Source organism: Triticum urartu, chromosome 3 (assembly GCF_003073215.2).
Source record: "Triticum urartu cultivar G1812 chromosome 3, Tu2.1, whole genome shotgun sequence".
Taxonomy (NCBI): domain Eukaryota; kingdom Viridiplantae; phylum Streptophyta; class Magnoliopsida; order Poales; family Poaceae; genus Triticum; species Triticum urartu.
In genome coordinates this window covers 43223075-43235171 of record NC_053024.1, presented here as the reverse complement: position 1 = coordinate 43235171, position 12097 = coordinate 43223075, and the positions used below count along the sequence as shown (strand labels likewise).

Sequence of the window (12097 nt, the reverse complement as noted above, 5' to 3'; positions counted from 1 at the left end):
AGGTTCTGCACGGTGCACAGAGGGTCGTGGTTCTGAACGGTGCACAGAGAGTCGTGGTTCTGAATGCTGTACAGAGGGACGTGGCGGACGATGTGCTGGAGGAGGAAGTGCAACATCCGAAGTCCGTCTACACGTAACAGCTGCGTAAATCCCGCGTAGCTTGTCATCAAGACGCCTCAACCATGAGACGCCCTCTCGCGGTGGAATAGTTTCTCCCATCTGAAAGCTCCGCATTAAAGCGGAAACCTCCTCTCGCGCATGTAGTGTCAAGTCACCCTGTACACAAAGAGTTAACCAATTATATCCTCGTTGTATGATAGACACCACGAATAGACAACCAAGCGAATATGTCCAGATTAACAAAAGACTTAACATATGAGAACCAAGGCATTTGCCGCGTGGTGTCTGGTTCCCACAACAGAGGCAGTTGGGTACATATCGCTGGTGAGAGGGGCTTCGATCTGATCAGGAGCAGCTGATGGAACCAAGTAGATCCTCGTTGTATGCCGGTAACGCTGCAGATACAATCCGAACATTTCCCAGTTAAAGGGCCGAACCTCACCCCAGATATTTGTCGCAGCGGTAGTCCATTCGTCAACGTAAGGGGTCATGCTCTGAAGCCAATAAGCCATGGACTTGTTTCCTCCTAGGCGACTGTCCCTGAGATTGACATGCGCGATACATGATTAGGTATATTATGAATGCAGAGCTGCCAACTAAAATAGTATTAGTACTTACTTGTGCACGTGGTCTGGCAAGTGTGGAATATCTGGAATCTCAGGCTGTTGATATAGACCGAACTGTCTCATCACCCTATGAAGAGACATCTCCTCAACCGTCACGTCGAACACCAACTTGGCCTTGGTCATCCAAAAGTGCCGATCTCTAGTGCACAATCCAGAAATCCCAACTGGGTACCTCGATGATATAGCCTGAGGCGAGTATGGCTCTCAAATAACTTGATCCTCGTGCAAACTATCAAACTGCGTCATGAAGGACGGGTAGCATCCCCTAACCTGAGTATGCGCAAACTGTCTCTGTGCATGACAACAAATAAGCATTAGTAATACTATTGAATGGCAAGAAATAATTGAATTAATTGTTACTTAATATAAAAGTATCTCTCGCCATGTCCAAACAGATCCCATAGTAGGTAAGTCGCCGATAGCAGGCACATAAGTCCCAGCTAAGTCCTCCAAACCAAAAAGTTTATCAACGTAGACATAGGGTCGTCCAATAGGAAATCTCTCATATGACCAGAGCTGCAACAATAATGGACATCCAACAAGACTAGATTTTCTAGACTTCAACAAGCAAGCTTTGCACAGGCCTCTATACATAGCCGCTAACACGGCAGAACCAAAACTCCTCTGTAGAATATCTGCAGGGCAACGTGCGTCAGCTATCTCTCGTGCAATACCGATGAGTCGTGCATCGACAGTGGTCACGTGGTTCTCCGTAAACATTGTCTTGCCGAACAGCCAAAGAATATATGCCTCTAGGGACCGGTCAATCTGTGCCTCCGACAACTGAACGTCGGGATGTCCTAACGAGACAATCTACATAGAAATGTAATAATTGTATGAACATCAGACAACTAAAAAACAACATTTGTTTAAGTGGCCGTGATGGTTACCTGAAACTGGCTCAACCATCTAAAAAGAGGTCCATGAGGATCGTTGTCTATGGCCCTAGCAGTCGGGACCGCAGCCAAAAAACGGGTCTGCATCGCTGCTTGCCACCCAGATTCTGCCTCTAAGGGACCTATGGCAGCACCGGCCAGAGGTAATCCCAACAAGTAAGACACATCCTGTAAAGTAGGCGCCATCTCTTCCTAGGAAAAGTGAAACGTATGTGTCTCTGGTCTCCATCTATCTACTAAGCAGGTAAGAAGTGACTTGTCGTAAGAGAAATGTTTCACTTGCCTCTTGTGTAACTGCAATGGTTCACCTGCCTCATCTAAGTCCGGACCATCAATCCACTCATCCAATGTACCCTCAACCAGCCGTGCCAAGGGTAGAAGTCCAGCCCAACTTAACCTACAAAATAAAGAGATTGTTAGCGGTTATGAAAAGTATGTCAAACATAGTAAGTCATTATATGGACTCCATTATATGCACACATACCTATCAACCCGTGAATCGTGTATCAGCCAGTTAGTCTTTGGGGTACGACTGACCAACACATCTAAGTTGTTGCCCGCTTCCATAAGGGCGCCTCGGTGCTTTCTATCGATGTTACCATTAAGCAACGGATACGAAGACATATCTGCAATTCAAACAATAAATCTCAGGTGCAAATAAAACATAGTACGACATATTACAAATTATAACATAGTCCTGACATATTGCGAATTAAAACATAGTCCTGACATATTACATATTAAAACATAGTCCTGACATATTACAAATTAAAACATAGTCCTGACATATTACAAATTAAAACATGGTCCTGACATATTACATATTAAAACCCACTATGACACATTATATAGCTTGTGAGTTATTTCTTCCTCGTCCGCCCCTTCGGCCTCGACTGCCACGACCACGTCCGCCTCTTGCTCCTGTTGTCGCAGCCGTCGATGTGGAAGCACTCGTCGATGCGGAAGCACCATCTTTGTTCAGGTCGGGACAATATTTCATCCTATGCCCATAAGCCGCGCATAACAAACATTGTCTGGTTGCTCCACCAGCTTCAGACTGGTCCATATCGCTCCGGATGCGACGGGCCTTTCGTCTGCCCCTACTTGTTCGCCGAAGGTCTGGATGCGGGATGTATACTCTCTCATCGTCGTTTACCTTGTTGAAATTGCCGACGACTCTAAACCCTGTCATCTCGCCTGTCCAGGTGTTGAGCACTGCCTCTTTTAAATAGTATGGGGACACGAAGGATATAGCATCCAACTCAATCTGGCCACAGGCAGCCAACACATGAGAGCAAGGTAGGTGCAACAACTTCGGTTTGTTGCATGTACACTCACACGTTGGATAAAATTCCGTTCCAATTTTTACCTCGTGTGTCTTCACCTCATTTCCAGAACCAAAACCATCAGTAGGAAGCTGAACCTCATACATCCTTTCTTGATTCCCTATGAGTCTGACAGTGTGCTTCTTTGCTTTCTCTATCTTCTTTGCCATGTATTCCATGACATGGCTACAATAAGGTGTGTTATGATTATCTTCAATATGCTTCTTTGCTAACTCGTGCCTTTCTCTGAAATATCTCAAAGTGCCATGGAATACAGCCTCCACAATAGCTGTGAGTGGCAATGCTCTATTCCCTCTCAGCATAAAGTTATACACCTCTGCAAGATTGGTTGTCATGTGGCCATACCTAGCTCCATGTGTGTCATGCAGCAAAGACCAAATCATTGGAGGCTCTTTCTCTATCCACTCAGAAAAATTCTTTATTGCCATTCCCTTCTTTCTCTTAGTATTAGGAGGGTCAATTGCTGGCAAGTCACAAAGACCTACTGACTCCTCTAGCTCCGCGATGAGTGCTGCTAATTTAACCTGATCTTCTTCCATTTTCTTCCTCGCACGGACCTGCTTCTTAGTAAACTCATCTAGTTTTGACCAAATAAATTCGTATTTCCGCTGCTAGCTCTGCTTACATAATTTTTTGAACAAGTTCATCAACCGCTTGTTCTTGAACTGTGAGAAAAAATTAGCCCCAAGATGGCGCATGCACCACCGGCTCTGCAAGTCCCTCCAAGGTGTTGGTTCGTCATCTGCTGGATTACGAAGTGTCTTCACGGCCTTCAATATACCAGCATGCCTGTCATGAATGACACACACGTTTGGTCGGTCCTTCACGATGGCAATTTTCACTTGGCGGAAGAACCATACCCAGCTGAGAAAGTTCTCACCCTCCACAAATGCCATGGCAAGTGGGATGATTTGATTGTTCCCGTCCACACCAATAGCAGTCAGGATTTGCCCTCTATACTGACCGGTCAGGAATGTACCATCCATAAACATAACAGGAGGACAATGCCGGAAAGCTTCGATGCACATAGCAAAAGAGAAGAACACTCGTTTCAACACCTTGAAATCTGGTATACTCAGCAACCTCATGTGTTGTACGTTCACATAAGTGCCCGGATTCCTCTCTTTCAGTATGCCCAGGAGACGGACAACATTATCATATGAGTCGAAGAACGTCCCAAACCTTTCCTTCATAGCCTTCTGCTTAGCCCTCCAAGCCTTCCCATAAGGAATGACATAATTCCATCTGACCTTCATTGTTGTCTGGATGTGTTTTGCTTCCATATCTTTCTTCTCTACTATCTCAGTATACATGAGTTGTGCAATGAGACTTGAAGTCAGGTTCGGATGCTTGACCAGCAGGTTCGTCCTCACACAATTATGTGGGACGACAATGGTGACAACCCAGTGGATGTCATACTTCGGCACGTGCCCGTGCACCTTCCCAGGACAACCTGTTACAACACATTTCACGGTATAGTTTGTTGGACTTGATATGTGTGTCTTGAAAACCCTCTGCGTAGACATAGCCCACTTTATCACCGCATACTTCAATTTTTTCTTTGTATCAAACATAGCCCCTATTTGTACTTGGTTCAGATTATACTGCCATGGAGTCTCATGGCCATCGTTCATCGTAAGGCCGGTGGATATGTCCTGCTCCCATGCAGAAGGAATCGGTACCTCAACTTCATCCTCAGAATTTTCAGAATCCAGTTCCTCCACCAATCCATCCTTGTCCTCTTCCTCCATCACCCTCTGTATTTCATCCCCTTCCTCATCCCCATCAGCAAAACCAGAACCAGCTAATATTATCGACTGGCTACTCTGCCCAGTATCAGGACCACAAACATTGTGTGGCACGTAGTCTGACTCTTTCTCGGGTTGGCTAGCATCCACATCTTGTGGCTGTGACCCGGATAAAACAATCTCGTTAGCCACTTCACTGCCTTGGCCGGGTTCATACCCCCTGTGGAGTTGTACGGTATTCTCCTCCTTCGGCACAGGTTGCACAAGTGCATATGGGTGGATTCTTCGGTCTCGGCAGCGTCTTAACAGGGACAACCAATGCTGGCTCCTATCTACCGGCATCAACTCCCACTTGACATTTTTACAGGATTTGGTCCACAATGCATGAATACTGACGGAACATACTTCAGGATCCAGACCGAAACTAGTTGTCAACCAGTACTTCAACTGTCTAATGTCCAGTCTGTCCGGGTCAGCTAGTGTCATGACGCCATTTTTAAACTCGCTAAGATCAACCCCCAACTCATTATATCGAACATTACCAGCACCGTAGTAAACAGTCAGATTTACTGATTCAGACATTTTCACCTGTCAGACATTGCCATCTTCTCATTAATCACAACGAACTATGCGCTAAAATGCCTCCAAAAATATATTAACACTAAAATTCACAATATACACTAATATTATCCGCTACACGAACTATGCGCTGAAATGCCTCCAAAAATATATTAACACTGAAATTCACAACGAACACTAATATTATCCGCTACACGAACTATGCGCTAAAATGCCTCCAAAAATATATTAACACTGAAATTCACAACGAACACTAATATTATCCGTTACACGAACTATGCGCTAAAATGCCTCCAAAAATATATTAACACTAAAATTCACAATATGACTTATATACACTAACTAAACTATACAATTTAGATAAAATTTATGACGACGTGATTATACCTTCGAAGTGTGTGTCCGCTTCTTGCTTCTCTCTTTGACTCAGCGGCACCGGCCACCTCGCGAAGTACTTGCACCACCGGAGAACGACAACGCCGCCCCCGACGACCGGAGGTTCAACTCCGGTCAGCCCCCAACCTGCTCCTCCTCCTCACCACCTCCTCCTCTGCAGCTGCTCCTACTAGTCACCACCACCTACTACCCGTCCTCCTCTCCACCATGGCTCCTCCTCCCCACCATGGCTGCTCCTCCCCAAACACATCAAAAACTATCCCATAGCAAAAAATAACACCGTAGGCTGGTGGGGATTGCTATGATCTACCGATTCTGTGGGTTGGATTTGCAAATGTGTGGCAAATGGAGGAGATCGGCGCGGGGGGGCGAGGTACAGAGAAGAACTGAGAGAGAGAAAGGGAAACGAAGAACAGAGGCGAACAACGCAGGGGGCAAACGGTGCTTATCCGCACCTTTTCGGTCGTTATCTGGCCGAAAACGGCTTCGGTCGAAGCCTGGCCGAAAAGGCCAGCTTCGGTCGCCGGTTGGCTGAAAACGGCCCACTTCGGCCGCCCAGTAGCCGAAGCTACTATTTTCGGCCTGGCCCCCGCCAACATCGACTTTTCGGCCCAGGTACGCTGGTCTTCGGCCCAAACGCGGCCGAAAAGCCTACTTCGGCCATGGCCTGGCCGAAAACTGCCTTTTTGGCCCACTCCTGGCCGACAGGGTCACAGTTTTGCGTTTTTTTTATTCTACGCTATAGTTTCCGAAATTGCTACAAAAAACATGATAGTTTTGAAAAAAAAGTCATGGCCTTTTCTTTATCCACCGTGCAATCTTCATCCAACGACTGTTGTGCCTCTTGCATTGCATTTTTTTTTGAGAATTCTTGTCTTGCATTGCATTCTAGTGGTTCGCTCGCTACAGCAAACTGCATCCCGCCTTACATTCTCTGATTTGCAATCACTTGGCTTGATTAATGAAAGTTTCTTTCCCAAAAAATAATCGTGAGTGAAGTTATAAAGTACTCCCTCCGTTTCAAAATACAACACGTTTTGGCGGTTCAAATTTCATATATTTAGGAACCGTCAAAACGTCTTGTATTTAGGAACGGAGGGAGTAATAAAAGTGAATTTTCTGAAATATGAGCAATGAAATGTGAAGTGCTACCACACAAAAATTTCACCTTTTATTTCTCTAATTTAATAGAATTCGGCTTTTATTGCACAAATACCAGTTGGTATCACACACAAGTTTCGCTTTTCATTTCATATATCTTTTTGTTCCACAGACTTCTTTTCAATTTTATAATTTTCACTTCTTTTGAGGGGTCCCGTTGTCCTCGGATGGAGATTGCATGGTGTATGAGAGGCTAAGTCAGTCAATGACTTAATTTGCCACTCAACGTCAGCCGGTTTAGTTACCTGCATTGTTTTTTCGCCCCTTGCATATGTGACTCGACTGGGTCTGGTTGAGATGATGCAGGCTAAAAATCATGTTGTGCACATCATTTGGTAGCATACATTACACGAGGACATATTAAGGACCGCTGTTTGGTTGCATGCGTTTGTGTTTCAGGAGTAAGTAGATGTAAATCACAGTTGTTTGGCTATTGTTCTGCACACCGCTTTCAAATATGATGGCCTTATCACCCAAAATGCAGCACACTTCACACGTTTCACATATAAACATAACCAAATCAACACTGCTCCGACACCATTATCACACAATTTAAGCCAAGCATACTTAACTTTGGAGTTCTTTGAAGATCGACTTACAAAAAAGAAGGTGCATCTTGTTAATATGAGTAGTCTATCATTGTTATTGAGCTAGGATGTTACCTAGTGTGTACCACATTTTTGGCAGACTTGTTCAAATATGAAGATCTTTCAAAAACCCACTAAAAACTATGGGCTTGGTTGTAAAAAAAAAATCATGGACCTCACTATCCTAGAAATAAAATAGTGTATGAACATACTCAAAGTTATAAAGTACTCTCACCGTCCCAAAATAAGTGTCGTTGATTTAGTACAACTTTGTACTAAATTTTTAACTAAACCAACGACACTTATTTTGGGACGGCGTGAGTAGCATGTGCACTACCCAATGAAAGTATATACTGACCTAGGTGTACCTACACCTTGCAGTTGGATGCATTTTCCTATTTTGGAATCTGTGTGTGTGTTTTGTGTACACTGAAGGTCAATAAAGAACACATTTGGATACCTATACATGTAATCCCATTGAGTTGCTTGGGCTAGAAGAAATTCCTGTACAACGTCATTCAGTACCTAACAAGATCTACTTCCGATGTCAATATGCTCGTCATCTTTGCTTTACAATCTTCCCATCGGCAGTCCAGTTTTCAGGCACAAAAGACAGCCACGCCAAAGGCAACAACGCGGCCAAACTTTGCAGCAGAATACCCAGAGGCAAGCTCGAGTAGCCCCCAGAGGACAGCCCAATCAGGGCAGACAGTCCAACCCCAAACACACCACTCAGAATCGCCGAAAAGACCAATCCAGAGGTGAAGAAGGCAAAGAGCGAACCTTCGCAGCCAGGGGGGCAGAGGCTCGACAGCAAGATCGAGAACGGCAGGACCTTGAACTGCGCGATCGCTTCGGCGAGAGCCGAGAAACAAAGCACATACACCTCATTTGGTATCCCCAGCATAAGGTTCACTTGCTTCACCAGGATCAGCTCCGACAGCACCGCGAAAGCATACATTATCTGAACTCCGCCCACGAGTCGCCTCAAGGGGATCCTTTTGAGATGGCGGTTGTAGAGGACGGTCAGGGAGACGACCATGACCTGCCCCATGACCTTTGAAAGGCCGATGATCGATGAGTCGAGCTTCAGATGCTGTGTTTGGAAGCAGAACATGGTTCCAGAGAGAACAGGCACGACAGCAAACGAGGTCATGATCCATGCAAGCGGGTAGAATATCCTTTCCTCGCGGACCGCTGTCATCAGGTTTGAGAATTGCTTTCGAAGATTGGCCGACAATGAGCTCTTGACAAGAAGGCTTCTGGAGCTTCCATGGGAGCTTGGCAGTGTTTCCTTTGTGCCTATGGAGAGTGCCAGTTGGAGGCCAAGGAGGACAGAGAACGCTGTGAACATGATCTTTGGTTCCTGCGTTCTCAACAGAACGTATCCGCCCGACAAGTTTCCTAGGAGGGCTCCAGCTGCCAGGCCTATGAATGCATAAGACTGTAGTACGCCGGTCCTCTGTGTTCTGCTGAACTCCGTGACAACAGCATCGCTTACAACTTCCGTCACGGATGCTCCAAGATTTCCAATCAGAATGCATATCATGTGAGTTGGAAATGTGTCGCCCGTAACTGGCATGATCGCCAGTGTTCCCCAAGCAGTAAGCTGAAGTAATGCTGAAAGTTCACAACAGTAGCCAACATTAGCACAGACCAACTGAACAATTCATTCGATTTTAAGGCTTCGTTTCCTAAAAATGATCATCTGCACTTAACATTTAATTTTCAGAATACAGATTGTTTGCATAGAAAGATAACCACTGAACTAGGAAATATGATTGTTATTCACTTTGTCAGCAATTTACCAGCAGCAGTGTTTATATCTCGACAGTAAAAGTTATAGGACCAAAGTGTTCTTACATAGTCACGAACAGGAAACAGGAAACCAGCAGGTAACAAACACACAAACAAACAAATCGGCATCATTTCGTTTGGATCATCCTCCTAAACTAGGACAAACATCACAAAGAACCTGTCCCAATCACCGTAAGGCGTAGCATGGGGGGTGGGGAATCTCAGAGGCAGCTTTCAGAGATTAGTGGACCACAAAACAGCCTCTAGCAACCTCTCGCAAGCACCACAGAGGGCACGGGGCGCCCTCTGGAGAACTCTCTTGGCAAGGCTCAGATTGTGTGACCACCAATCATTCAGAGTAAAACATGCAAGTATCCGGAGCCACCAGAATAGGAGCAAGTAATCTCCGGGATTTACCAACTTGGAGAAGCTCAAAATGTGTGACCAGCAATAAGAGTGGCGTACACACACACTGGGCAGGAAGGTGCGGTGTGTTTCCGAAACGTATCTTTCTCTCCGGCAGGTGCCGACTACTGTAGATACCCATGATGCAGACAACTCTTCCTCTAGAATGAACAAGTGCCGACTACGCTAGTATATACCCATGTTGCTTTCCAAACAATTCTCTCTCTCTAGAACAAGTGCCGACTGCTCCAGTAGAAGTTGCTTAAACTACAAGTCTACAACAGCTGACCCCCAGCTATCAAGGGATTAGTTCGACCAATCTGTTGGTCAGAAATAGAATACAGAGAGAAACAGCAATCTTTTGAGACAAATGGCAATCCCTATCACACAGTGAAATTGGTACTCACAAGAATATGCGGTTTGAATACGTGAAATTAAACGTTGTCACTATCACTGAGCTCAGGAGCTCCTCCCTAGTTTTCACAGCTCTTGTCAAATTGGACAACATATCTGCAGCTGCTGAACCCTTGTACTCATAGGAATTTCCAATTTCAGACAGATACCTGAAACTTTTGTAAGGGAGTAGTATATTCATTCGGCGCAGTACTTCTGAGATGAGAATTTTAAGCCGAGATGACCTGAACTATCACGTATGTTTCGGTTGAATTTTGAAAGAATCGGAAAAAATGAACGGACACAACGATGTCCAACAAATGAGGAAGAAGAAGGGGTCGCAATCGTGGTAAAGCGGAAGGGGAAGGGGAAAAAGGGGCGGATGAAGTTAAGCACCTCCGATGGAGATGTAGGGGAGGCGGTGCTCGCGGCCGATGTAGACGGCGTCGGAGAGGACGCCGAAGAGCGGCTTGGCGACGAGCGGGAGGCTGCCGGCGTTCTGCACCAGCTGCAGCGCGACGGGGCTGAGCCCGAGCCCGCGGGTGAGGTGGAAGTTGAGCGCCAGCCACGGGAAGCACCGGAACCCCTGCACCCAGTACCCGGCCCCGCACACCCACCACACCCGCCGCATCTCCCGCAGCGACCCCCACCGCTCCGCGGTCGTCCGCGGCGCCGGCACCGGCACGGGCGCGGCGGCCGAGCAGCTGCGGGGCCTCACGAGCCGCCACCGCCGCGGCGCCGCGCGCAGCGTCAGGCGGTGAGCATTGCCGCCTCCTCCGGTGCCGGCGGAAGGCGAGGCCTTTGCGTGTGGACCGGGGAGGCACGGCGCGCGCGGCGAGAGGCAGAGCATTTCCGGCGGAGGTCGAGGCCTTTGCGGAGGAGGAGAGAAAAGTGAAGGGTGTGTGTGTCTGTCGCGACGATTTCGTCGGAGCCTTGTAGCTGTACTGTATGGAACTCGTATGTAACCTCAGGTCACCACGTGTCTCAACAAGGACAAAGATGAATTATTCGCACCGTACCAGACTCTTTCTTTCTCAGGAAGAAAGAGTGGGTGCTTTCGCGGCAGCCGACTGGGCGTCTCCTTCCGTCGCCGTCCTTCGGCGGCTTCCATCCGCCGACCGAGGTCGGTCGTTGCCGGTGAAGAGGATCGCCGAATCCACACGTGTGAATCATTTTTACTCTTTCATGGTCTAGGTTTTTAAGAACATCTTCAGCCGTTGTGTCCTTCACAAGGCGTTTTTTCGGTCTTCTGGAAAGGCCCCGACGCTAATTTAGTCTTTGGGTGCAAAAAAATTTCAGCCGTTGTGCTCTTCAGGTCGTCGTTTCTTCCTGGACCACCGTGGCCATCGCCGGAGTTCGGTTCACCCCGACGTGCCTAGCCCCTCGCCCCTCCTCCCAACCCGTCCACGAGCTCCCCCTCACTCCCGCAGCTCTCCCCACCCACTTGCCCTCGCCGGAGCTGGCTGTTCCATCGAAAACCATCACCACCGTCGCCGCCTCTGTAACCTCCTGTCGCCGCGGCCTCCCCTCCGTTCCATCCCTCCCCACTGCCCCTTGGCCTCTGAACGGGTGCGCCTCGTCGCCGCGGTCCCGTCGGTGTCCTTATATCAGCCAGAGCCCGTCAGAGTTGCCCGCACCGTCGAAGACCACCGTCGCCCGCCCGCCTCTGTTTCTCCTCTGGCGTCGCCCGTTGCCGCGTCCCCGCGCCTTCCCGCGCCTCCCTCTGGCCGGGAACGGGTGCGGCGGGCCCCTCCGCGGCCGCCGGTGTGCTCGGCTCGGCCGGAGACGGCAAGAGCCAGTCGGCCCGTCGCCGGCTTCGCCTCTCCCCTCTGCTCCTCTGTCTCTGGTCGGGTGGAGCCGGACGCAGCACGACGGCGAGCAGGCAGGGAGCGGCGAGGAGAGGAGCAAGGCGGCGAGCGGGGAGATGCGGGGCGGAGGCCGGCGAGGAGAGGAGCAAGGCCGGCGAGGGGAGATGCGGGGCGGTGAAAGGAAGAGAGAAAGGAGAGGAGAGAGGGGAGAGAGAGGGGCTACAGGTGGGCCTGC

The 12097-nt window shown here is 48.2% G+C and overlaps 1 protein-coding gene across 1 annotated transcript; it reads right to left on the bottom strand.

Annotated features, from left to right (window-relative positions):
• Positions 1–7810: 7810 nt before the first annotated feature.
• Positions 7811–11054, bottom strand: LOC125542667 (probable folate-biopterin transporter 8, chloroplastic). The gene is made up of 2 exons (XM_048705798.1): positions 10451–11054; positions 7811–9079 (listed from the first exon to the last, which is right to left on the bottom strand). Exons 1-2 carry the CDS (start codon positions 10902–10904, stop codon positions 8019–8021), a joined length of 1515 nt encoding a protein of 504 aa, XP_048561755.1. The 5' UTR covers positions 10905–11054; the 3' UTR covers positions 7811–8018.
• Positions 11055–12097: the final 1043 nt, after the last annotated feature.

What these genes read in the sequence shown, in the direction of transcription:
- LOC125542667 (XM_048705798.1), bottom strand. Translation starts at nt 10,904, where the DNA reads ATGCTCTGCCTCTCGCCGCGCGCGCCGTGCCTCCCCGGTCCACACGCA. An exon ending in CCCCTACATCTCCATCGGAG is followed by an intron (nt 9,080 to 10,450) that starts GTGCTTAACTTC and finishes GTGAACTTTCAG; the next exon opens with CATTACTTCAGCTTACTGCT.